The sequence below is a fragment of the Trachurus japonicus genome, chromosome 12 (genome assembly GCF_045865225.1).
Source record: "Trachurus japonicus isolate A0001 chromosome 12, Traja_1.0".
Classification (NCBI taxonomy): Eukaryota; Metazoa; Chordata; class Actinopteri; order Carangiformes; family Carangidae; genus Trachurus; species Trachurus japonicus.
Window position 1 is genome coordinate 6,407,328 of NC_140918.1, and position 27,627 is coordinate 6,434,954.

Genomic DNA, 27,627 nt, shown 5'->3' on the forward strand with positions numbered 1-27,627 from the left:
ACACACATACACACACACACACACGTTTCCCAGAGTGTGTGAACCGAACTCCTTTTCAGCTGAGCAGGAAGTGTCGTGTCTTGACTTCCTGAAACAAACCCATCACAGCTACGAGCTACGAGCTACGAGCTACAGTGGTCCGTCTTTACAGTTTCATGCAGACGTATAAAAAACAAAACAAAAAGAAAAACTGTCTGATATAAAAAACGATGCAGGTTTTTTGTTTCAATTGCACCAAAGGTCCTGGTTCTGGTCCTGGTTCTGGTTCTGGTTCTGGTTCTGGTTCTGGTTCTGGTCCTGGTTCTGGTTCTGGTTCTGGTCCTGGTCCTGGTCGGTCTAGTTCTCCCAGTCGGTGCAGGGCAGTCCTTCGTCCTCCGACTCCGACTCGGGCGACGCCTCCTTGATTCTCCGCAGCGCCTCGTGGATGCTGCGGGTCAGGGCGTCGGCCGAGTGCGGGAAGCTCTTGGCGTGGCGCTGCTGCTGCTCCGGTCGGGTCCGGACCTTCCTGAGCCGGACGCCCTGACGGATCTGAGCCAGGATGTTGTCGCTGTCGTCGTCCGGGTCGGGAGCCAGCACACGCAGCTCCGCTTTCCTCAGGTGGAAACTGCCGCGTTTCAGGGAGGCCAGCACCTCGTCCATGGGCGAGCTCGCTGCACACACACACACACACACACACACACACACACACAGAAACCACGGTTACTCACATTCTATTTTATCCTTTTTTATTCTGCTTTTATTTTAGTAATAATATTTTATTTATCTATGTTTATCTTTATGAATCTGGATCTACAGCTTCCAAACAGTTGCTGATCGATATCTAGTGTTTATTTATAGACCGAATCGCCTTGTTGTTTTCAACTACTTCCAGTAGAAAACCAGCACGTAATTTGAATGAGAACAATAGTAACGAACGAGAGTTTAGCTAGGCTAGCCTATATATATCATGTTTTTCTCGTCCTATCACCGTTTAGACAAATCTAAAATGATTGAAGAAACATTACTATTTATGTGTGTGTGTTTTGTGTTGCTATGTGTTGTATTTATTCAGTTTGGGGGAATCACGGTGTCTAGAAAGCATCAGTGGCTGCAGCTGACAGGGACAGCTAACGGCAGGACGTAAAACCCTCCAGGGGCTCAATCATGTTGTAACTAAGATATCCGCTGGAAAAAATATTTTTTCATGGACCGTTTATTGAGTTACTGAGTTATTAAAGTTAAACAGGTAACGGTTAGCCCTGCCAATTTACAATAACCATGACTAATTACAAAAACGTGCACACAGAAATAGTAGGTGTTTGTCCAATCATTGGTTTTATAAACTTTACAAACATCAGATTAGTCTAAACGGTGATATAGTGACGTGAAAAATGAGATGAATATAGCAAAACTCGTCTGTTCTCATGCTGGTTTTCTACCCGGAAGTAGTTGTAAACAAACAAGGCGATCCGTTCTATTGATCTGACAACAGACAACATGACATCATCACTGAGCTTCTCTTCCTGGTTCAATCTTTCCCATGATTCATTGCATGTGGCTTGTGTCTCAGTCCAGGGGTCACGTCCAACTGAACCAAAATGAGACGTTCTGGTCTACGAAGGATTTTAACGTTTTTGCATCACTCTCAATTCTCAAACCGCAGCTCCTGTTGTTTCAGGCTTTTATGATGATAGCTTAGTGAAAGAGTGACAGGGTAAGAAGGGAGAGAGTGGAGGTGGAAGTGACACAGCAAAGGGATGTACACCGGGAATCGAACCTGTGTACGCTGCTGTCGGGACGAAGCCTTAATATGTACATGCCCTACGAGGTGAGACTCTGCAGTGTCAGAAAAGTGAAGAGCTTGAACAAAACAAGGTGTTTAAAGTGTAATTCATCCATCTCACCTCTCCTCCACTGGGACGAGTCCAGCGACGCCGTCTTCCTCAGCTTCTTCCTCGCCGTCTGCAGCTGGCTGCTGTCGAAGAACCGCGGCGAGAACGGAGCGAGAGGCAGCGACGACGACTCACAGTCGGAGGAGGAGTGGTGCTGTTGTAGCGGCGGCGTTGGGAGCGACAGCGGGTCCTGGTCCTCTGAGGCCGGGGGGAGAGGAGGAGGCGGCGGCGGAGGAGGAGGTGGGGGAGGAGGAGGAGGAGGGGGAGGAGCCAGCGACAGGACGGAGGGGGAGGGCAGCGACAGGAAGGGAGGAGAGGAGGAGGAGGAGGAGGAGGCGTCCAGCGTCTGGAGGTCGATGGTCGGTAGCGAGACGCTGTCGCAGCCGCAGGCGTCCGGAGGCGGCGGCGCCGAGAGCCGGGGGAGGGGGAGGTCGGAGACGCCGTCGGTCTGGACGCCAGCGGCCTGAGTGCTGGGCTGAAGCCCCGCCCCCTTCCTCCGACCGTGAGGCGCGGTCAGACGCAGGCGGCTCGACTTGAGGGTCACCTGACCCGGGTAACGCTGAGGGAGAGAGAGAGAACCATTGTTGCTATAATATAATATTGTTGTTTGTTTTGTTTTTTATTTATTATCATCATCATTTAATATGAACTATGTGTATATATGTTTTTCATTATATATAACAACTTCTAATAATTGTTTTTCTGGTTGCCAAAAAATATTCTATGCAAATATAGCGGGTGTCTCATGACATTAAAGACGGCCGAGGACTGACGAGACGCCTCTGGGCTGGTTGCTCCTGCCCGGTCTGTCCACTCCTCTCATCCGCACTTCAGCACCTGTCCTGGGCTGCACAGTGTCAGCTCGGCTCGCTCCTCGTTTTAAATGACTTTACTCCTTTTAAAAGTAGCGTAAACAGCCTACTGTTCTCTGATTACTCATACGCGTATTTAGTTAGGCTATACGTTGCATTATTAGTTATAGACCTACTTCATTCAATCAACAAAAAAAAAAAAAAAGGACGGTGGTGCGAGCCAACAGGTGCTGAAGTGTGGGAGAGGGGGAGAGACTGGGCGTCCGCAGGGTTTTTGCAACTTGCGGCGGATCAAGAAGGGCGGAGGACCGACATGACGGGGGGTCTCAGTCTCCTGGTACCTGTGCGGGCCAGGACCACGGAGGTCAGCGAGAGAGAGAACGAGTCCGCCCTGGCCGTATTTACAGTAATGCCTCGAGAAACGACCGCCGCCGCCGCCTGCCGCCACGGAGTGAAGCCTCTTTCCCCAGAAAGAGGTCCAGGTTGAACACTATTAATAAACGCAGGTCCCTAATAAACGCCGGTTGATTTGAGCGATTTAAGCAAATAAACGCCAGGGCCTTTATTTGGTGTTTTACGGTATTTGATTCTGTGAGTTGTATTTGTTTTATTGATCCTTGTAATAGTTCATAGTTCAAATTTGAATTTGAATTGAATTGAATTTGAGAGTGAAAAGAGAGAGAGAGAATGAAGAAAGAGTGAGTGAAAAGAGAGTGAAGAAAGAGAGAGATTGAAGAGTGAGAGTGAAAAAAGAGTGAGAGTGAAAAGAGCGAGAGTGAAGAAAGAGAGAGTCAGAGTTAAGAGAGAGTGGAAAGAGAGAGAGAGTGAAAAGAGCGAGAGTGAAGAAAGAGTGAAAAGAGCGAACGTAAAGAAAGAGTGAGAGTGAAGAGAGTGAGAGTGAGAGTGAAGAAAGATAGTGAAAAGAGCGAGCGTGAAGAAAGAGTGAGTGAAAAGAGAGTGAAGAAAGAGTGGAAAGCGAGAGAGAGAGAGTGAAGAAAGAGTGAGAGTGAAAAGAGCGAGTGTGAAGAGAGTGAGAGGGAAAAAAGAGAGTGAAAAGAGAGAGTGAAGAAAGAGCAAGAGTGAGAGTGAAGAGAGAGAGTGAAGAAAGAGAGAGAGTAAAGAGAGAAAGAGAGAGTGAAGAAAGATAGAGAGAACGGCACTCGTCCTCCGAGGCGGCGTCTCACCTGTTTGAGGCTGCGGAGTCGGTCCAGCGTCCTCTGTCTCTCCTGACTCACTCTGGCGTTTTGTTTGGCTTCGTCCTCCTCGTCCTCAAATTCAACCTTCACAGGAAACAACACAGAGGATTAACACAGAGGCTCAGACCAATCAATCAATCAATCAATCAATCAATCAATCAACCAATCAATCAATCAATCAATCAATCAATCAATCAATCAATCAATCAATCAATCAACCAACCAACCAATCGATCAATCAATCAGTCGAGTTCAAACATTATTGGGTACTGGTTAAATCAATAATAAGTGTTATTTATAGAGCAGCTTCCATGACATGACAACACACACACTAAGAGAAAAGGAATCAATATATACCGTATAATATGTATATTAGTTATCGATAATAAGTAATAAAATGGAAATATAATCAACCTGTGAAATAATCAATAAAAGGAAGATTCATAAAAAAAAGTTCTGGGCTATAACTCAACCACTTGTCAACTAAAGTAACTAGTAACTGCAACTAAACACTAAACACTTGAGGGGATTTTTTTAAGCTTTTATTTTGAAAGTCGCGCCCATATATGGTCTGTACGTCCTGTCAGGTGTCAGTCTCACCTGGTGCAGTGGCTGATGGGAGTTGCTGTCCGCCGTGTTTCCTTGGCGCTGCTGAATCTTCTGGTTGTGATTGACGATACAGATTTCCTGTCACAGAAAAACAAAAACGTCATCACTCAGCTGCTCGCCGTTGAACTAACGACCTCGACCTCGACCTCGTCACCATGGCGCCACACCGCGCCGCACTGCGCCGCGCTCACCTTCTTGTTTTTGAGGTAGACTTTCTTGGCGGTGATGCGTCCGCGGCGAGCCTCCAGCTGCCGCGTCCTCTGCTGCAGGACGCCCAGCTCCTCCTCTCTGAGGGGGGACGGCGGCGGCGCGGCGTCCTCCACGCCCTTCATGGCGTCGGGGCTCTCGAAGGCGTCGTAGTAAACGACTTCATCCTGACGCTCTGAGGTGACATCACAACAGTTTTCAGCTTCTTGAAACTCTTTTTTATGTTTTATTTTTACTAAAAACTAAAGATCCAGATTTAAACTGTAATAATTAGTTAATTAATTTATTGGTGAGTATTTTGAGTCAATCGTTAATTCAGATTTTTATTAACTTTAATAAATTGTAAAATATTTGATTTCAACCTCTGATTTGTGAAGATTTTCTTTTAAACAAGTTAAATGAAGAAAAGATGAAACTGAAAAAGGCTGTTTCTAACTTTTTAAAATATATTTTACAGACAAACACCTGAGCTGTGTCCAGACTCTCTCTCTCACTTCAGCAAAAATGCCCCAAAAATAACATATAAATAGGTTATAATAAATAAATATAAGATAAAACAGTAAAGAATATAATAATAATAAAGAAATAATGATCACTAGATTTGTTGATCATGGAAATAATCAATAGTTTCAGCTTTAATCCAGAGATCTGAGCTCATAGTTTATATACACAGGCTATAAATATAAATATAATACTTACACATTACATTAACACAAAACAATTGTTCATTATTTATACATGTATCTACTGTATGTACAGGTGCCAAGAATTAGCATCAGCCAATAAAATTTTGAATTAATAAGAGCTACAAACTCGTCCCTTTAAAAAAAGAATGAATGAATAAATCAATAAATAAATGAACTTGACTCAGACGCTGACCTGTCATCTGTCTGCGCAGACTCTGCAGCTGCGCGGTGAGCAGCAGCTCCTCGCAGCGCAGCACCTCGGCCTGGACGTCGTACAGCTGCAGCTGCAGCTCGTAGTACAGCGCCTCCAGCTGGTCCAGCCGCAGCATGGCGTCCTCTCCTCCCTGCAGACTCTGCATCTGCAGCACACACACACACACACGCAGCGTTCTCAGTCTTTTCTTCAAATAATTTTCCAGCACTTTTCCAGGACATGTTCAGCCGCTACAGTTTGACGGACAAGTTTATCACGCCACACGCTAACACATCCCCCATTCAGAGAAGTCTTTTCGACAGTTGTAGCTTGTTTTGTACATTTAACCAGTTTTTTTTATGTTTATTCCTCTCTCTCATTCTCTCTCCCAGAAGTCTGATTTAAAGACTCCAACTTATTTATGAAATAATCTTGTACATGCTTAGAAATTAAGACAATTTTATCATAGAACAACGCAAAAACATGTTGTTTTTGTTTTAAAACCACAACCACTACAGCTCTCTGTCACTATCTGTCTGTCCCTCATCAGAGGAGACAACACTGGAAACACTCGTCATCAACTCAACGTCGCTAGTTTTCTCTCTAGGAACTTCTTTGGGAAAGAAATCCTTGGTGAGGCCTGAAAAAGTCAAACAGAGCTCTGGTCGCTGGTGTCATGATGTCGTCAATGATTTTCCAGGACATTTGACTATTTTTCTCAATTTCAATGTGTTTTTCAGGACTGGAAAATTGGTCAACCATTTTCCAGGTTTTCCAGGACGCGTGGGAACCCTGACACGATGACGTTATGTTACGTTTACACCCTTTCCCACAATGCCTTGCAGCTCTACCTGGCTCCACATCTGTGTTTCAGATGGAAACACAGATGTGGAGCCGTGGAAACTGAACCCGAGTTCGGAGCCGGTGAGGTCGTTCACACTGAGTCACTTCCTGTTCCCCAGGACGTTACCGCTCCGTTACAGGAAGTCTGAGCCGTGAGGTCGTTTCTCTAATGGCCACTTTTTCCCTTCGCCAGCTCAGTAAATCACACACACATCTACATCTGTGTGTGTGTGTGTGTGTGTGTGTGTGTGTGTGTGTGTGTGTGTGTGTGTGTGTGTGTTACCTCCTCCTTCAGGCCGTGTTTCCTCTGTTCCAGGCAGATTTCTTTGGCCCTCATCAGCTGCAGAGTTTCTCTGGACACGGCGTACTGCAGCCGCTCCATCCGCTCCACCGCCGCTGCCCACGCCGACTTTCCAAACTTCCTCTGGTCGGCGCGCATTCGCTCGTACAGAGCTGCAACACACACACAACCACACACACACACAGTCAGTGATCATCGGATCATGATCATCAGTCGATTAGTGGATGAAGAACTAGAATCAGCTCTTGGTGTCCGTATCCCTCCGCTACTGAGATCAAATAGTTCCAGGTTGAATCATAAAATACCAAGTGAATGTGTTTTGCCAAATTTTAAAAGGCGTTGTCACCGAGATATTGTGTCCATGACAACGGGAGAGACGGATGGACGAACTTAAAACAACAACATGCGCTGCTTTATGATGATCAGAGCGTGAACAGCAGCGGCGACCATGTTTCTGTGCATAGCTGGGATGGTTGGGGATTAAAATACTTGTGGAGACGATGAGGAGGGGGGAGGAGAGGCAAAAACACAGGAAACGCCTCGTGTGATGTCATGGCGTGTGTGTGTCACGGCGTGTGTGTGTGTCTGTGTGTGTGTGTGTTTACCTTTCTGTGCCCGAGTCGTGGTTTCAAAGAACTTGACGGTGAGGTCCTGGATGGAGAGCACGGCGGCGTGAGCCTTCCTCTGCCACTCCTCGTCCTCCTTCCTCAGACCGTCCACACGGCGAGGACCCAGCCGCTCCGTCTCCAAGGAGATCTGACGGGGAGAGGAGAGAGGTCGTCAGGTGAACGGGATTTACATCGACACATCGGAAACAAACATTATACTCTTCTTCCTCTCACACATCAGACTCTGAACAGCTGATAAACCACGACCTCATGTTATTATAACACATAGAAAACAACTGTTACCATCAGAGTTTAGCTTTTAGTCTTGTATTTTTGTCCTATTATTATTATTATATTGTTGCTTTCTAATCGTCTTTCTATCTTTATACTTAGTTTTTATTATAGTGCTTATGCTGCTGTTTGTGTGTGGACGGTAAAGAAACATGTTTGCTACAGTGCAAATAAACAATAAACACTTTGAGTCTTGAATGAGAAAGTTTGACTTTTCTTTGCTGCTCATGTTTCTGTTGTTGTGTTTGTACGGTGTAATTAGACAGTTAAAGATAGATTATTACAACACCAGTTTGCTGCAGCTTTTGTTTTTCATTTGGTTACATTTCAAAAAACGTCAACATCTGACAGGGAGCGTGGAGGTGACAGTGGGTCAGGTGAACAAAATACGAAAAAGTTTGACTTTTCCAGCGGGCAGAAAACAGATAACATCATGTTTCTGTTTTTTTCTACATTTTAAGCTCATGAAACAATAAATAAACATTTAAAGATGAGTTATTTCAACACCTGTCCGTCTGTCACCTCTGAGGACAAACTCTGTTTCTCTGTAAACAGTTTCTCTTTGTTTTTAAATCCAACCTGCATCGGGGCTCTCAGAGGCGTCGTAGTAAACAACCTCATTCTCCCGCAGACTGAAAAAGGCTTTTTCTAACTTTAAAAAAATATCTTATAGACAAAATCCTGAGCTGTGTCCAGTCTCTTTCTCTCACTTCAGCAAAAACACCCAAAACAACATGTAAATTGGCTATAATAAAAAAAATGTATAAGATAAAACAGTAAATAATATAATATTAGAGAAATAATGATCTGCAGATTCTTTGTTCTCTTTGTTTTTAATCTGCCACATTCAGTTCGTTCTTCACCACCTCCATTAACATCTTCAAAACACATCCTCTTCTATTGTAGCCATTGTTTTTAAATGTTTCTTTTGTCATTGTTCTTCTTGTTTTGCACATAATTGTGAGGCACTTTGGTCTTTTAAATGTCCTCTATAAATAAAGCTGACTTTGTTTTTCACCTGCACCTGTCTCTCTCACCTGAGTGTGAAGCCCCCCTCCTCCTCCACCTGTGAGGATCAGTGAGTGCAGAGCTGTGTGTGTGTGTGTGTGTGTGTGTGTGTGTGTGTGTGTGTGTGTGTGTGTGTGTCTGTGTGTGTGTGTAGTACCGGCCGGCTGCAGCAGATGGAGTTAACAGAGCAGCAGCAGTAAAGTCTGTGCATGTTTGTGTTTAGAGTGACACTAACCCAGTGTCCTACTGGGACACAAAACACATCACTGATAACAGAACTAAAAACCAAACAAAAGGGAGAAGAGGAGCCACGAGGAGCCACGGCGACGACGACGATGATGATGATGATGATGATGAAGGAGGAACAGGAACATCATCATCATCATCATCATCACATGTGGAGAGAGAGAGTCCGTCTCTCGTGTCCGGCCTCGTGTGAAAAGAGTGAGAAACAGGGAACGGGGGGCTGCGGTGCCACGTGGAAACACAACCCCCAGGAACAAAATGTACACACACCAAACTCCCTGTGAGGCCCCCGCACACACACACACACACATTTACACACACATATACACATACACACTTGTATATTAATATCTCAATGTAAAACAGATGTGTGTAGGTGCTCGAAAATAAACAAGAGCACAGTAATCAGCAGCAACCTCAAAGAGCTGAGTTATGTGAACCAGCTCATACCAGGGATTTGTACTGAGTGTGTGTGTGTTAAAGTGTGTGTTAGAGTGTGTGTTTGTGTGTCTGCACGTGAGGCACGAGAACAGGGAGTGGTTTTTGGGGTGAAACTGGGAGCGAGTGGGGGAGGAGAGATGACATCAGAGACCAGACAGAAAAAAAAAAGAAGGAAAGAAAGAAAGAATTTAAACTTCAGGAAAAAGAGAAAGAGAGAGAAAAAAAAGAGTTAAAGTAAAAAGTTTAACTCCGTGTGTTGCAGCTGAGTCGGTGTCCAGCTGCAGAAAACACACATGTGAGTTTAACGCAGATTGATGAGAGTTGCTGACACCGACGACACTTAAACGCATCAGTTCTTCTTCCATTTGAAAGAACAAAAACATCCTTTGCACTCTTCTTAAAGATGAACTGCAGTTTGCACGTTTTCTATTTGAGTGATTGCCCCACTGGTTTATCTATTAATTTTATTCTAGTAGTAGTAAATCTACTTTTTCCTTTTGGGCTCTGTAGCTCTTAAAACAACGTGAATTGTACCTGGTAGAAATGTAAATAAAGTGTGTTTGTAGGTCTCAAATCTCTTCTGTTGTTGTAACAGTGAAGCTGCTTCGACCTCTCTGACCTCTGAGTCCCGGTGTCACAACCTGAGTTTGATCGACGATTGATGTTCAACTGGTTTTATGCAAAGTAGGGGAAAAAAGCAGCCACGCACACACACGCACACACACACGCTGCTCTGTCTGTTTTACACTAAACATGGCCGTTTATCCGGGGAATTTAATATAAACAAAAAATCCAACTGTCACGAAAATCATAAACAAAAGAAATCATCAGGAACATGTCGTTTTTTTTAGACTGTAAGTGAACAAATAATAACAGATTTGTGTTTCAAGCAAGCTAAAAGATCAATGTGTTAATTATCGGGTTAAGAAAGAGCGAGTTGAATGACACACGGAGGGAAACTGGGTTTGATTTATGGCTCTTGAAGACAATAGATGAGGAGGAGGAATGTGATCACTCACTCTGTATTTTTAGGTTTGTTTTATCTCATGGGATCAACTGAATGAAGTCATATGTAATGGTTTGGATATTTACTGAGTCATAAACACATGCAGCAAAACAAATCCACTGATTTATTTATATAAACGCGCTGCTCGTTAAGTGTTTTGTCCCCGTCAGGATCCCGTAGGAATGATGCCTCTGTGTTTTTCCAGGGATCTGATTGGTCGGTAGTTTTGCTCATGTTTTGAACCTGGAGTTACCTCATTGACCTTAAATCCTGCGGGTCACCTGACCTGGTCACATGACCTCATGAGAGTGACACACACACACACGTTCACCTGTTGGTTCTCAGCCACATGTGTGTGTGTTTGTGTTTGTGTGTAAAACAAACAACGTAATTAACTGTTTTATCTGTTTTGAAGTTGTTGTTTTTTTTGTTTTGTTTTTTACGGCTCTTCCTTGTGGGAGTGTGGTGGGTGGTTACCGAGGTAACTGAACGACTTCCTCCAACACCTCTGGTTCACAGCTGTCTGTCGGTGACAAAACACAGACGTGACAGAGCGGCTGAAAATAGAAGTGACGCAGGTTCCCGCGGTGCAGCACTGGGATGGGAGCAGGGAGACGCAGCTATCTCATCTAATCTCAGCAGTTTCTATCAGACGGAGACCAGAGACAGTTCACTTATCCTCTGTTCTAGAGCTGCAACTAACGATTATTTTCATTATCAATTAATCTGTTGATTATGTAAATAGATAATCGATTAGTTGTTTGGTCAGTAAAATGATTAAAAAAAATGTCAATCAGTGTTTCTCAAACCACAAGACGTCGTCCTAAAATGTCTCGTTTTGTCCACAAACCAAAGAGAGACTCAGTTTATTGTCATAAAGGATCAAAGAAACCAGAAATATTCACATTTAAGAAGCTGAAATCAGAGAATTTGGACTTTTTTTTCTTTAAAAAAAAACCTACTCAAACAGATTATTCAGTTATCAAAATAGTTGACGATTCATTTAATAATCAATTATTATAATCTACTCTGTTTTACTCAATGTAAACAAAACAAAAGCTGATACTATTAAAAAAGCTGTCCGTGGAGCTAAAGCCTGAGTGTTAATACGCTGCTGAAAATAGTCCCTTTAAAAAAACAACACTTAAACTATTTACTGTAATTATTTTGCACTTAAACTGTTCAACTATCAGACACTTTTAGGTTTCATGTCTTCACTCTCTCGTTTACCTACTTTAAATCCACATAAATTGTTCATATATGACGATCGTTTCAACTGTTTTTACTTTATATACTTTATTACTACACTTAAACAAACTTAGATAAACTTACTTCAATGCTAAACTTTACTTGTATAACTTGATTAGTGAAAAAAAAACAGCAGGGAAGTTACACACAATTGAACTGATCGATGATGAAAATGATTAACTGATCAATTAATTTGTCTGTAAAACAGAAAATAGTGGAAAAAATAGATATTATCACATTTAATGTGATATGTCTTCATATTTTGATCAATTTATGATACTTACATTGTTAAGAATCAAATGAGTTTCTAATTGTTTATAATCTGAGGTTGTTGAGCGTTTTGCTGCATTATCAAATACTTTATGGGAAGATCAATAAATAAATATATATAATAATAATCAATAATGAAGATGATCGTGTTGTGTTTTAGACTTTGTGTTTGTTCATTTATCCTGTATAAATGTGCATTTTACATATTTTTACAATAAAACAAACTGTTAAATCAAAGTGAATCTGAATTTATATGAATATGGTTCCCTAATGATGGATGTTTACGTAATATATTGTATGGCCATGAATGCAGCAGGTGTTTTCTTTCTTTTCTTTTTCTTTTCTTTTTTTTTTCGAGGTATCGCCCTGACAACCGTTGCCATGTGACGCCACGGTGGATGTGAAACAGTAACTGGAGCTCGTTGCTGCTGCTGCTCCGTTACAAAACCACCTCAGACAGAGAAAAGAGAAAAACAAACACATTTTTAATTCATGGCTGGACTCGACCCTGCGGGCAACAGGACACCGCTGCGCCGCGCCGCGCCGCCCGCCGCTCCGACATGTAATAGGGCTTTTCCCACAATGCACCATTCACCAAAACACTCGACACCCCCGGGGCCTTTTGTTGCTGTGGAGTCATTCAGGTGACGGTTCATACATCGGCCCACCTGCTGCGCCGCTGACTCAGTTTAACACCGGAGCTGAATGACTCATCAATGGACAGAAAAACTATTGATTACTGTCTGTTTGGATCATTGATTAATATTTCAATGGGTCATAGAAACCAAGAAATTTAAGCACAGTTACAGGGGGAAAAGTCAAATATTCTCAAATATCAGCTTCTCCTGTGTGAAAATGTGCAGCTTTTATCTGTTTTATGTCATAATGAGGTGAATTTATATATTTAACACACATAATATTCACCTTTATCAATGAGGTATTCAGACATGAGGTGGGTAGTTTGATTATGCAGTAAACAATCAATGCTTTTATGATGTAATTTCACAATAAGTATTGTTTATCTTTATAAATCGTCACAATTTGAATTTCTATTTTTTAAATTAATTGGATGCAACGTGTGTCTAACAGCACGACTGCACGTTTCAAGTCAGATCGGGACCTGAAATTGATATTTTTCACTATATTCTGTCATTTAATCAACTAATTGATCGATTGATGAACCATTTGATGGAGAGAATAATCATTCGTTTTCCTTTAATGAACCCTGTGAGGCCTCTGGAAACGACACCACAGCTACACAGCTACAAACCAGCTGTAACTGATCCTCCTCTTTTTTTTTCTCCCCCCTCTCTTCACCTTACGCCACGTCAGGTCGGATGCAAACTGCATGTAAATGACCTGTGTGTCCTGTGTCCTAACGCCCTCCTCCCTCTCTGTCTCTGTCTCTCTCTCTGTCCCTGACTCATCAGTTCAGGAGAAACCAACCGCCTCTGCCGGCTGCATCAGGGATTCATTTGCATACAGCTTTGTTTTCAAGCTGTTGGTTGGTTCGCCCTGAGGGGGAGCAGGTGGTGGAGCTGGAAACTTCATCGTACTGACTTCAGATTCTCAGAAACAAGAAGAAGAAGAAAAAGAAGAAATACCAACGTGCCTCTTACACCTGAGGAGCTTTCCCACCTGCCTGAGTTTTGTTTCACCTCTACAACTCCAAACAGAAACTTCACTCCAGATATCTGCTCCTAAATCCTCAGTGTATGTTTATAACTATAATTCCTAATGATAAAGTGAATTAAATTGATGAGATATGGATCTAAATTAACTTATTTATCTATTTAACAGTTCATATCCTCAACAAATCTGAAGCGTTTCTGACCTTTAAACATTTTTAAAACGAACGTGACATATTTACGTATAAAATGTGTAGATTTTCAGCTTATTTGTTGGTTGTATGAGAAAGTCTGGTATGTAGCAGGTTTAAAAATGAGAAAGAAAGAAAAAAACTGCCTCATGCATTTTGGTCATCCTGTGAAATTTCCTGTGAAAAAAAAAGACACCATAACACCGACTCCCACAGTCACTTGTGCAGGTCAGTGACACACTGTGTGAGGAATGTGGTTCAGAGGAGGGAAAGTACAACAACACAGAGGGCGAGTGACTGAGAGAAGTGAAGACAGATACATGTGTGAGTGTGTGTGTGTGTGTGTGTGTGTAAACACAGTCCGGTTCGACTCAGGACGACAACAGGAACCAGACTCTGTCTCCGTCAGTCTGCTGCTTTAATGTGTCATATCGTTATTTATCATTATCCCTGATCCTGTCCAACACAAATAAATCTGCTTTTACAACAAATAACAAAACCACAAATAAATAACGCTAAAAGATAATGTGGCTTTGTTTAATGATGATAATTTACTGTAATATGAACAAATAAAGGCTGAAAAAAACCCTCCAGAGGCATCAGTGAACCCGTCAGGACAGGTTGTCTGGACTTTATCAGGAGGCTCAGAGTTAAGTCTCTGCTGCAGAGTTAAACTATCCAGTGACACACACACACACACACACACACACACACTGACTCAGTTTCTTCTCACAGTGAAACCAGATCTTGTCTCAGGCTGTAAATTACACATTAATCATCAATATTTACAGGAGAGGTTCTTCATCAGCAGTATCAGATCTACAGTAGGTCTGCACTGATATTCAAAGTGTATATTCCTCTCCTACTATTTTTATTTTTCATGATAAAAGCATTTATGTTTAACTTTCCCTACATACACCATGAGGTTACTCTGTTTATAAAGTTGGAAATAAAGTACGCAGCCTCTAAAGCAGGGGTCTCAAACTCCCGGCGGCCCCTACATCTGGCCCGCGTCTTGACGTGAAAAGTAGGAAAGGCTGTCAAAGTTAATGCCTTAATGCAAAATGCTTTTAACGGCCCTATTTTTTATGCGCAATTAATGCGCTAACCTCGGGCCGCTCGTAGTTTGGGGAAACAGAGAAGCTGCCTTCTCCAGACGTGATCACAGGTAGGCTGTGTGTGCATGTCTGTGTGTGTGAGTTACTACGGTTAGCGCGACGCTCCCGTCCCCCGGATATTTCTGCAGCTGGATTCACATGATCCGGTCTGAGACATGAAACTCATGGACTGAGGAGTCGTCCTGCTGCTCTGCACGTCACACCGACCATCGTGCATTTGCACTGTGAGGAGTCGCTCTGCTCCGTGGTCCCGGTGTCTCATACACAAACACTGATAATCCACTGCAACATGTTGCTGTTGTTGCTGTTGCTGTTGTTGTGGTTGTGCGCGACGTAGAGCTGCCGCTTCGACTAGCAAGTTCCCCCCCCCCCCCAATCTCCCGTTCATTCAGCTGGTGAGGGAGGGAGGGAGGGGTGGAGGGGGGTGGTGTGTGTGCGCGTGTGGGAGGGGGGGGTTCTATGATGCAGAAAACCTGCATATGTTTTTTCTCCTCATGTTCCTACACTAGAGAACTTGTTCTTCTTGTCACCAAACGAGGCTGCTCTCTCTCTCTGACAGCTGATAATACCAAATACCATGAAAATGGTATTTGGAAAGCATGGAAAGCATAAGAAACGTCCAGATCTGGATGTTTCTTATGCTTTCCATTCATCTTGCTGGTATTTCAAGCAAAAAAGAAAAATACTATGTGATTAACTCAGGAAATTAAAGGATTACAAATTTTAATCGTTTGACAGCCCTAATTACCGTACAATATTTGAAAATAGACCCCGTTTTCAGAAATATTTGTGATTTTTTTTTATATTCGTCTTGAAAACTTTAGTGGCCCTCCACTGAGATGACAGTGCCAGCAGTGGCCCCCAGCTCATTTGAGTTTGAGACCCCTGCTCTAAAGTCACGATTTTTTGACTTTGTGTGTATAACATTTTAAAAAATCACTAAAGTTAGTAAATGAAACATATTTTCTGGGCTAAAATGCGAATGTTTTTCATTAAAATGTTCAAAACTAGCACAAATAAACATTTCCTACTATTTGAATTGCCCCTGAACGCATCTCTGGGGTCGGAGTTAGGTGACGTATTATTGATAAATGAATGGTTTTGTTGCTGTGTTTATTCTTGTTTTGTATTTGAGTGTGTAACTGTACGTCACTTCCTGCTGCTGGGAGCACTGTGACCTATTGACCTCTACTGTGTGTGTGTGTATGTGTGTGTGTGTTTACATGGTGAAGCCTGTGTGGATTTACTTCCCTTTTCAAGCCTCTAATGAAGAAAAAAAAAAAAAAAACACAACAAAGACGGAGCGGAGGGAGAATGTGGAAAACAGAGGAGTGTGCTGAGGCTGCAGAATTACTGAGTGGTTTAGTGGCTGCTGTAATAATACTTATGCTGGTTGTTAAGCCGCTCTGGGCGGGGTAGGGGGTGGAGGGGGGGTGGGTGCTGTAGGGCGGAGGGAGAAAAAGCCTCTCTGGCTGATCCTCTGCCCTCCACAGCCCCCTGATGCAGAGCTACAGGGCAGCGCAGATCGGCCACTACACCATGACGATCAGCGCCGCGTGGAGCCTCAGCAACTAATGCTAATGTCATTACAGTGGGCTTAGAGAGAGAGGGGGGGTGTGGACTTTACCATGCAGTGGTACAGGGCTCGTTTACCAGCTTTTAAAAAACCACCGAACACAGCGACGGCGTTGTAGCTGGTGGAGTCGACTGTAGTGAAGAGAAAGGCTGCTGCTATCGATTATTATTGTAATCGAGTAGTAGAGAACAATGTTTTGCCTCATTACATTACTATATTAAAAGGATGCGTTTGCAAATGAACAGTTAATAATTGTGACATAGCCTACTGATGCTTACTAGATAGAATATCCTCAGGCTTTAATATTTGTGCATCTCTACTCTTATTAACCACCTGATATTTTGAAATCTATTTTGATGCCATGAGTGAGTGAGTGAGTGAGTGAGTGAGTGAGTGAGTGAGTACGTCTACATGCACAGCTTAAATCGAGCTATGCTCCAAATTCGATTTTGGCGTCTAATCAGACTTCTGTCCTTGTCCCAGTTTACATGCAACTGAGAAAATGGAATAACTGACGGGAACGTGTCCTCCTCCTCAACACCAGGTTGGATGTTTTTGTTCCGGGGGTCTTATGCCAGCGCTGGGGGGTTTACATGCACTCAGTTGTCCAGTTATAGTCGGATTAAGGCAATAATTCGGTTTTCCAAAGTGTCATGTAAACGTACCGAGTGAGTGAGTGAAGTCTGTATATAAAGAGGAGTGTATGTTCTTGTGGGTGAGGCCAAATCACTGCAACGAAAGACGAACTCTGATGACGCTGTGTGTCAGGAATAAAAGTTTGCGTGAAACACAAGCGGTACATGTCGTATATTTCGAGCGTGATTGATTAAACGAAGCTTCGATTCAGGAAAAACTGCCTCGATCCTTTGTTGTAATTGAATTACTCGAGTCATCGTTTCAGCCCTAGTGAAGAGTGAGCGACACCAGGCCTGAACCTGCTTTAATCAAACCCTTAAAACAGATGGTATATCTATCCATCAGTGTGTTGTGTGTGTGTGTGTGTGTGTGTGTGTTACCTTAATCTGCTGTCGGCGCAGCATTGCCAGCTCCCTCATGTCCCTGAACGGCTGCAGCAGGTAGTGGTAGAGCTGCGTGGTGGCCTCCAGCAGCTCCCCGTACGCCTCGTCCTCCTCGGGGTAAACCTGCAGCAGCTCCACCATGCTGTCCAGGGCTCGGTGTCGGTCCAGCACCTGGGACACAACACAACACAAACACACACACACAGGGGGACAGTCAGTCACTATTCAAGAAAAGAACAAACTCAACAAACAATTACTGTATTAAAAAATGTTTTAAACAAATGAAATCACAGCTTCCCTTCCAAAAGATATCCAGTTTTCAGAGGGAACAACATTGTTTCACGTCTGCTTTAAAATGATTGACACCATTCATTGATTATCATAATTACTGATAATTACTGTTCCTACTGGTTGTTCCAGCTGCTCCAACACTGTCAACAATTGTCCGACTGTCGTTTTTTAATGGATTAACCAGTTTGTCTTTCACCAGTTCCTTCTCCTCACATGTGAATATCTGCTTTTTTTTCGTTTTTTGGTTTGTTATTTGGCCAAAATTAACAAATGGTAAGGATGAAGACAGACCGAAACGACCAAAACAGCATCAGTCTTTTACTCCATTAAAGAACGTAACACAAAACATCCAGTTCTCAGAGACAAACGGCAACAAAAAGCAAAAAAAAAAGACTGAGAATGATTGATTTATGTCATTTAAGTTATAATGACTGATAAGCATAGCTCCTACTGGTTGTGTCAGCTCCACCAACTCTCTCTATCACCTAAAATTTAAAACTACAATAGTTTTTTTTTGTGGATTCATCAGTTTGTCTTTCACCAGCTCCTCCTCACATGTTAATACTTGCTGAGTGTTTATCATAAAAACAACTCCAAACAACAACTCGACTATAAATAGATAACAATTAGAATTTCCAACATAACTAAACAATCAATTAAAAGTAATTGGCTGATTAATTGATGATGAAAGGTTCTGAGTTTTAACAGCAGCAGGATGGTGTAAAGTCAGTTTGTTTTGTTTATTATAACGTCTCATTTCAAACATATAAACTATTAGCTTAACATTTAGCCTGGTCCGTCACTTTTTTGTGTCCTCCAGAAACACGTCAGTTGTGTTGTTGTGAGTTTTTGCAGCTTATGATGTGTCGTCAAATTGAGGAAGTCGTTTTGTCTGAATTTCTTGTTTTCTGAAGGAGCAGTGTTGTGTTGACCTCTCTGGGCCACCGTACAAAATGGACTCTCATAATAACAAATAGCTGTGTGATGTCAGTGTTTATAACTGGAGGTTTTCATGTGAAAGTCTGACTAATTCATAACTTACACAGAGTCTGTAACAAAAGCTCTTTCAAAGCTCAAAGGAGGGGAAAAAAATCCAGGAGTTAAGAGCAGTGTGTGTCTGTGCGTGTGTGTGTGTGTTCAGGAATGACACCATGAAGTACATTGTTGGAGAGCAGTACAATGAGAATAAATTGGCCCCAACTGTTGTTGCTGATTCACTCCATATGTGTGTCTGTGTCTGTGTGTGTGCGTCCACAGAGACCGTTCCTGTTCGTTGTTGCTGAGATAAACGTTATCAAAACATCTATTGTGCACACACACACACAGACACACAAAAACACAATCCACGTCCACAGCAACAACAATGCAGCTCCTTCACTTCGTCGTCCCTCAGATAATATTGAAATGTACCACCGCCCTGAGTCTCTGTTTGAATAAAGTGCAGCTTCTCTCTCTCCATAGATATGAATGGAGACTCTTATATATGAAGCTGCTGCTGCGCCGGGCTCTGGGGTTTTTTAAGACACTGCACGATTCAGCTCGAACACACTGCTCCCACTGTTTACCTTGGGCCTGCGTCTCCGTGGCAACCGCTGACCAGACCAACCGTGCACCGGCTCCCTTGCCCCCCCCCTCCCCTCCCTGGCAAAATGAGCGAAGAAGAAGAATGAAACAGGTTTAAACTGAGCTGGAGATTTTCAAAATAAAAGCACTTTACAGGCCTCCTCTTTTCCTGTTGTTTCTTTCTTTCCCATTTCTTTCTTTTCTTTTTTTTTTAATAATAATAATACAACATTCTCATTCCCCGCTGTAACTTTATTTACATAGTCAAATCTATTTGTTGACGAGAGCCAGAGGGCCTGAGACGGCTCAGTGTGAGAGCTGCTGAGCCGGCACTTCAAAGGCTGCAGGATTACACCACGTCTTATCGTTAAAGACACTAAACTATTAACTCAACTAAACACAACGTAACAACAACAACAAAAAAGGCTAAACAATCCCAACCGGGAGGATTTCTGTGATTATTAACTGAATATTTCAAAATAAGCTAATTCACTGAGTCACGTCTGGCCTCAGGAAGACTGACTGGAAATGACTTTGTATATTTTATAAAGCAAAACAGTCATCAATCAATCACGGAGATAATCAGCAGATTAACGGATCATGTTGATCTTCTGCAGGCTCAGTTGATTTAAAAACATTATTTATTGATTTTTAGTTCAACTGCATCATTAAAATGTCATCACATCCTGATATTATTTCATAAAATAATGGTTTCCAAATCAAACCCTGATTAAAAACTAACAATGTATCGTCAGGAAATTAACATCGAGAAATCCAGACTACACGCAAAGGCACCACACAGACTCCTAGACACCATCATATCTCACGTTATAAAGCAGAAACGATATGTTTACAGATAAAACCTGTAATTATTCATAGTTGTTAACTTGTTTCAGTCATTTCATGCTTTTAATCTGAAAATCTTTTCAGCTGGTTCCAGAAAACTGGAGGAATCTGATGTTTTACACAACTTTTAACATTTTCTGCAGTAATTTCTATAACTTTACTTCCTGGTTCCTTCATGGCCACGACGTTTATTAAAAATTAATTTAGTAAAAACAGCAAATTTGGTCAGCTATTGTACTTAACCTTTAATTTAAATCTCTAAAAATGTGGATGCTGTGATAAATATTCTTCCAAACAAGAACAATAGCTGAACATGGGAGGGAGGGAGTGTCACATTACAGGAGCTCGTTTCTCACTTTCCTAAGTTGAAAGATGTGATTAAACAAAAAAAAAACTGTTCTTGTGCTAAATTTAGCCGGCAAGTGCACAGAATGAACTCCAATGTGTAATGAGCACATAATTACAGGACGTTCAGCTCAGAGTGATAGCAGCCCGGGCCCTGTCATCAGGACCGACTCTTCCAGTTTGTCGGTGCTAAATCTGCTCCGTCTCGTTTGGAGGACTTTTCTGTCTCCGTCTGAAATATCTCAGCAGCAGCAGAGGAGGACGAGGAGGAGGAGGAGGAGGAGGAGGAACCGCCTCGACCGACTTGATCTGAGCTCTTCTGAAAAGAAAACTCAACGCTGTGAAAAACAAACTTTCCCACAAACACACAACTCAATGACAACATGGTTTCGTCTGCAGAGCCGCCACCAGCGATGAATCAAACCGTCTCAGACCTGTGGCAACAAAATCCTCTTGAGTTGAACTGGTTTTAATTGTGTTTACACCGATGAGCTCCTCTGACGGGCTCAGTCACCGCCGGCAACCACCACAAGCCGCGACCTGCTGCGACCTCACGTGACCTCGTCTGACCACGATGACCTGGCTCTTCTCCGGTCTCTACACCTTGCACATCCAACAACACCTTGACTACAAGTAAAGGGCCAGTGGTTCAATCAGCGTCTGACTAAAATCTCAGAGCCTGAGCTGCTCTGTTCAAACTGTTTAATCAACATTATCCTCTTGGTTTGTGAAAGCTCGTTAACTTTTTCAGCTCATCAGCGTGGAGAAGAAAGGAGGAAATAAAGTGGAGAGTCTGTGACGTCTTTTAAAACTCACTCTTCTATTCTTAGTTGTATTTTATTTCTCATTTTCCAACATCCTCAATGTATTTTAATTCTTTTTCATTTCCAAGGCTTTCATTTGTCTTTATCTTTGTTTTAGTCATTACTGTCCTATAGCTTTATATGTTTTTTTTAAATCAATTTCTACAGTTTTTATTTCATGTTATCTTTTAATCTCATTCTGTTGCTTCATGTTGTTGTTTTGGTGCTTTTTAATTTTCTCCCTCCTACTTTGGACTTCCTGGTCTGCATTTATATCGCTGGGTTCTTCTGCTGTCGTGTGGTTTTGCTTTTTATGTCGATGCATTTTGTAACATTCATGTACAAGGTTAGAAGAGTGATATTAAATTTAGACACTGAAAATACAACGTGAATTTAAAAAACAAACAAACACACCAGCATTAACACAATCTTATCTGATTTAATTTTGATTATATCAAATGTCAATCTTCAGATCTTTTATTTCATGTTTGTCTTTTATAAATGTCACTAAGGTACAGCTGAACTAAATTAAATTACACTTCTGTTATCGCTGATATAAATCAGATTAACATTAGAGACAGAAACAGACCAAACTGCCTCCACATCCACAACAACTGATGAAGGAAAACTGGTCCGAAAAATACGTGTGTGTATTTAAAACGTGTAAACTTTTCACTGTAATTGAGAAAACAATCAACAGATGAATCCAAAGTGAAAGTAATTACTGCGTTAATTAAAGCACATCGGCCGCTGTTACATTTCAGACACACCCGAATGTTTGACGTCAAACACGTGAAGGTGAAGTATCACACCTGTTTGAATCCTCCCTGCTTTACACTTTAGTTAATGTTTCATCAGATCGTTATAGGTTTTTTTTTTGTTTTTTTATGTTTCCACTGCCAGAGAAACACAGATCAGAGTCATTAAGTGTGTGTAACTATTAGCTCAGCGTGTCAGGTTTACTGTAGCTGAGCTGCTTTTGTTTGACGACGGGTCACAGTCAAGATAAGGAACAAAAATAATAAACTGCAAAGTCTTCTGTGAATGATTGACAGATGTTTGCCCTACATCAGATGAGTGTGTGTGTTTTTTGTCCCAGTTATCATCACACCACCACACAAACACACACACAACACACATCATGGGTTGTGGACACTGAGGCTGCATCATGTGAAGAAGAGCCGTGGTTCTCCACCTGCTCCATCAGCTGGTTCTGTGGTTTTTCTCAGACAACTGGTTTTAGGATTTGACAGATATTCAGTTAACTCTCATCCAGCTCCAAAGTTTTCTCAATAAATCTGCTTCTCTACATTTTTGGCAGCCGTTCGATTCCAAAATCTATTGAATTTCAGCACAAGCTCACCTCACTCTACTTAATGAGATTATTAAAACCACTGCTGCGATTTAAAATTGGGGTTATTCCATCAACGTTGACTTCTGAACTCTTCCTAAATTTAAAAAATGGTGTTGTGTTGTTTAAAAATTACAATGGACTTGTTTTGTTTTGCGTTATTAACATTAGAGGTCCGAAAACACAGGAACTCTTTTCTTATTTTGACCATTTGCCATGATTTCCTGCAAATAAATGCTCTAAATGATACAATTTTTTTTAAATTTGGGAGAAATGTCAGTAGTTCATAGAGCACAAACGTCTAATAAAACCAGAGAAACTATCGGTATATGACAAAGACTCCTCATAATCAAGAAGCTGAAATCAGCAGAGTTTTACGTAGTTCTGCTTGGAAAATGACTCAATAATCGATATAATTGCCAATGAAGTTGTGATCAATGCAGGACACGACAGAGAAACATGTACATTTCAAAGGTCAAATACAGTCAAACATTCATGTGTCCTGGTTTCTGTCCTCTGTGACCCAGTCAGCGCTCTCTCTCTCTCTCTTCTGTTGCTTATTACATTAACGACTGTCAGGGTTCATCAGTGAGAGGGAACATGGAGCCACGTGCAGCCGAATAAACACTGTCCTGTAATAAACACGAGCTCTACTGCTGTTTGTTGTTGTTGTTGTTATTGACACCACAGCAGATTGATGATGGTTCAACTCTGTGGTGACTTCAGACGGCCGAGCTGGTTTTGCATCACATTATAATGTGTTTCTAATTTTGAGTCTGTTCTGTCGTCTATGTAAAGATATTAAAAACACATTTCACAACCAATCAGCCTGTTACAGGACGTGATGATCCTGCAACCAACCAGAACTCTCCATTATCACTTCATTGACTTCATTTGATTAATGAGAACGTATGAAAATGGTGGAAACAAAAAGATGCTCAACTTTAAAAGAGATAAAACAGAGAAGAAAAGCTGCAGGAGTTTCGCTTTAAAGGGACAACGAGGAGTTTCAGAAAGCAAAGTGTTTTCACACTACATTTCCCATGAGCCTCTGCGCACACGGTGAAATTCTTGGCCCGGCACAAGACGGACGAAAGCGAAAGCATTTGCCAAGAATGTTTTCATTGATCAAGAATGAAAGTCGGAGGTTGGAAGACGATCAGATACCGACGTAGTTCCGACCATAAACGATGACAACTAGCGTTCCAGCGGTGTTACTCCCATGAAAGCAGGAAATGCTGGGTGAGTCGACCACTAAATAATATCAAAATAACTATAAAGACAAAACTATATATTTATCGAAAATGGACCCATTAACAAGTGGGTAACGTAGATTCATCCACATTAATATGAGACTCTTTTAGAACCAAAAACCAAGTGTCTCTTTAAACAACTCTGAACAGTCGCTGAACATTTTCTCTGCTGTTAAAACAAGTCGATTAATTGACTCATGGCGGCTGCATTCCCGTCTGATTAGTGATGATTTGAGCCGTTTACAGCTCCACTGCAGCGGCGTCACATGCCGGCGGTCACATTTCATGACCTCCCTTATCTTCCTCCTTGTTTTGACTTTTTTCCCAGCAGCACAAAGGATCCAGGAAACTGACAACAGGATCCAAGATTTGGCCCAGATCTGTTTCTGTTTTTTGTTTTAGTGTGGATAAAACTGAGAACAACAACTTTACTCATGAACGCAAACTGTTTTTGTGTAGTGCGAGCAGTGCTGCTGCTGCTGCTGCTGTTGTTGTCTCAGTAATTAACATGAAGTTAGATTAGTATCGTGGACTTTATGGCTGAGCTGCTGTGTTGGATTACATCAGATTTTTAGCCGGCGTACCTAATAAAAGTGGCTCTCTGACTGTGTGAGTGAGACATTATGTCATTAAAATAATTTCTTCCTGGTTGGACCAAGCCCTTCCCCAGCTGTTTGTGCTTTGTGTGTCAATCTGTTGAACAAAAAGCGGTGAAAGACTTGAGGCCTGAGGCTTTGTCTCCTTTCTCACACAGTGAACATGACCTTGGTTAAATTTAGACTTCACACCGCTCTGGTTGGATTCATTCGGACTCATTTTAGCTGCTCTAACAACCAGGTAACGCTCCGGCACATATGGTCCCAGACGCGACTCTAACAAAAAAAAACATGTACGGCAGCATCTCTCACGTGCTCGCTCAGCTACATTTGTGTCTTCAGCTGTGTGCGGAGCAGCAGTGAAAACGCAGCCCCAACAGCTGTGGGCGACACGTCACTTCTCCTGACTCCGCCTCTGATTGTTCTCCCACGTTTCTGTGTGCAACTCCCTTCAAACTGCTCGGCCAACTGGAGTGTGATGTCTGGCCAGACCCCGCTCATATTACAGGCCTGTGAACGTGCAGCAACAGATGGTTTATCACAGGGGGAAGGGGGCAAAGGAAGAGGAGGAGGAGGAGGAGGAGAATGAGCCGGCCATGAGGCTCTGGAAACTACAAGCTTTCAGGATGTCTGCTGCTGCTGCTGCTGCTGCTGCTGAAGTTCAATTCAACACTTTTTAACATCACAATAAAACCAGTTTCATGTTCATACTGGAGAAAGTATGAGAGATGCCAATATAAACCAGCAGTGCAAGTATTTCTGCATTCATATAACATTTTTTGCCACAGCTCCTGAACTATAATGACAGATATCAACATCGATCATTGAAGTTAAGCTGTGAGCAAACATTAATTCCTATTGTTGACTAATTTGCAGCTTATTTACATTGTCGATGATGTATTTCATCTATAAACTGGGTCGATTCTTACTTTATCATATGCCAAACTGTCATCTTCAGGTGTCTTATTCAATCCTACCAACCGACTTACAGGGTAAACATGACTTTATGAATGGATTTACAATTAAAAATGATAAGATCAGTGGCTTGGGAACAAAAGCATTGGAGAGTTTCCAACCAGTTTAGTTAGAAAAGCACTTATAGCAACTGTTATGACACTTTTTTGGTGGAAAGTTGAACTATTTAAGACTGTAAATGCCAAAAGTTTGTCAGAGTTTTAAGAGTGTACATGTGCCAAAAGACTTCCTATCCTTGGTTCATACAACTACTCCTCAAACATGGAATAAAGATGGTTTATTTCCTATCTATAAAATGGGCCGATTCTTACTTTATCGTATCCCCAAGTGTCATCTTTAGGTGTCCTGTTCAATCCTACCAACTGACTTACAGGATAAAAATGACTTGATGAATGGATTTAGAATAAAATATTATGAGATTGGAGGTTTTCTAACCAGATTTAGATAACAAAAAAACACTTTATAGCAAATGTTATTACACCTTATGGTGGAACATTGGACTATTGAAGACTTTTCTAGACTGCAAATGCCCAAAGTCTGATTGAGTTTGACTATCTATCCTGGGATCACACACCACAACAACTAATATTCTCACTATATAGAATAAAGATGGTTTATTTCACCTCTTGCATGCGCCTCTTGGCCCTCTCCAGAGCATCCTCGTAGCCCTTCTGCCTCAGCTCGCTCAGGCTCTCGTAGTACTCCTCCGTGTCGTCGCTCTCGGAGAACAGCACCTGGGAGAGGATCTTCCAGCCGCAGGTGTCCAGGGCATGACCCAGGTACACCTGCAGCTGGTAGCACAGGGCCTCCGTCTCCCGCTGGGACATCCCGGCCCCGGGGGCGCCGAAAAGCACCGTCCACACGCCGGACTGCTCCTCCGGGAAGGACGGCAAGCACGGCTCCAGGTCCGAGTTGACGGCGCACAGCTGGAGGTGAGCTGCCCGCAGGTCCTGGAAGGAGAAGAGCCCGGCCCAGCTGAAGTCCTCCCGGTCCCCTAACCCCAGATCTGCTGCTGCTGCTGGGTCATCCGGAGACAGCAGCAGGGCATCCACGGGGTCCAGGATCTCCATATCCACCACAGCCTTGGGTGTCACAATGTCCCAGGACCCTGACGTGTGGCTGATGCAGTCTAATGTCTGTGCCATCCCGGGTTTTAACCCCCTCTTATCCGCCTTGGTTGTTGTTGTTGTGGACTTTCCTGCTTTGGGGACGGAGTGAGGTCGAACTTTACCCGCTTCATCTTTCCTCGACGTCGGCTTCTCTGCCACCGAGGCACCGGGGGCTGGAGGAAGAGGAGGAGGAGGAGGCGCTGCGGTGGCGGTGGTGGTGGTGATGGTGGCGGTGGTGGTGATGGTGCAGTCGAGGAGCGGATCCAGGAAAGTGGCCCGTCTCTGCACGGTTCTGTTGTGGCAGGTTATGGCGAACTTCCCCTCGATGTCGTTCCAGGCCACGATGAAGGCGAATTTGTGCCTCTCTTTTTCGTCGAAGACCCGCGGTCGGACGGACACCCACCCGGACTCCAGGCTGTCCTCCATGGTGAATGACATTTCATCCAGCCAAGTAAAAAAAAAAAAGACAAGTAGATTAACGTCAGCTAACGGAAATAAAGGCTAAAGGCTAAACTAGCTACCGAGCTAACGTTAACGGTCGCGACGCAGCTACAAAAAAGTAGAAAAGAAAAAAGAAAAAACGGAGCAGAAATTAAACGGTGACACAAAGGGGTTTCCAGCTTTGTTTACCCGCTGCCAGTGTGCGAGCGGCGGCCGAGGGCGACGCTATAACCTCGGTAACCGTCCGGACGGAGGAGCAACAACCGTCGGATAAAGAAGATGAAGAAGTTGTTCACCGGACGTCGCCGTGTAATAAACGCAACGGCTTCAGAATCAGAACGTCGGTTGTTGTCATGGCACCACCTGGCAACTGGCCGCCGCCGCCGCCGCCGCCGCCGTTGAACTGACGGACGGAAACGGACGTTAACGACGGTTAAAGAAAAACGAACGAAGAACCGAGCAAGTTCTTTGTCCGCGAGCGGAGCAGCAGAGACATAACAGAACAATGCGGCCGTGCGCTGTCACGTGTGAGCCTCTGTTTACAAGCAGAGAAGGTGGCGCGTGCGTGGTGTTTGTCAAATCCGGGGAGGGGGCGGGGTCTCAAACGCCGCAGCCGGCCCCCCTTCCATTCCCTTCGACCAGATGCTGCGTTCACGGCCACCACGAAAATACGCAACTTGTTTTTA

At 42.9% G+C, this 27,627-nt stretch overlaps 1 protein-coding gene across 1 annotated transcript; it reads right to left on the bottom strand.

Annotated features, from left to right (window-relative positions):
* Positions 1-293: 293 nt before the first annotated feature.
* Positions 294-27,043, bottom strand: jmy (junction mediating and regulatory protein, p53 cofactor). Its single transcript, XM_085792784.1, has 10 exons — positions 26,015-27,043; positions 17,366-17,539; positions 7,324-7,474; positions 6,701-6,870; positions 5,575-5,740; positions 4,680-4,870; positions 4,480-4,566; positions 3,868-3,963; positions 1,884-2,430; positions 294-650 (listed from the first exon to the last, which is right to left on the bottom strand). Exons 1-10 carry the CDS (start codon positions 26,936-26,938, stop codon positions 337-339), a joined length of 2,820 nt encoding a protein of 939 aa, XP_085648910.1. The 5' UTR covers positions 26,939-27,043; the 3' UTR covers positions 294-336.
* Between the last annotated feature and the right edge of the window lie 584 nt (positions 27,044-27,627).

What these genes read in the sequence shown, in the direction of transcription:
- jmy (XM_085792784.1), bottom strand. Translation starts at nt 26,938, where the DNA reads ATGTCATTCACCATGGAGGACAGCCTGGAGTCCGGGTGGGTGTCCGTC. An exon ending in TCTACCTCAAAAACAAGAAG is followed by an intron (nt 4,567 to 4,679) that starts GTGAGCGCGGCG and finishes TTTCTGTGACAG; the next exon opens with GAAATCTGTATCGTCAATCA. An exon ending in GACTCCGCAGCCTCAAACAG is followed by an intron (nt 2,431 to 3,867) that starts GTGAGACGCCGC and finishes TCTCTCCCTCAG; the next exon opens with CGTTACCCGGGTCAGGTGAC.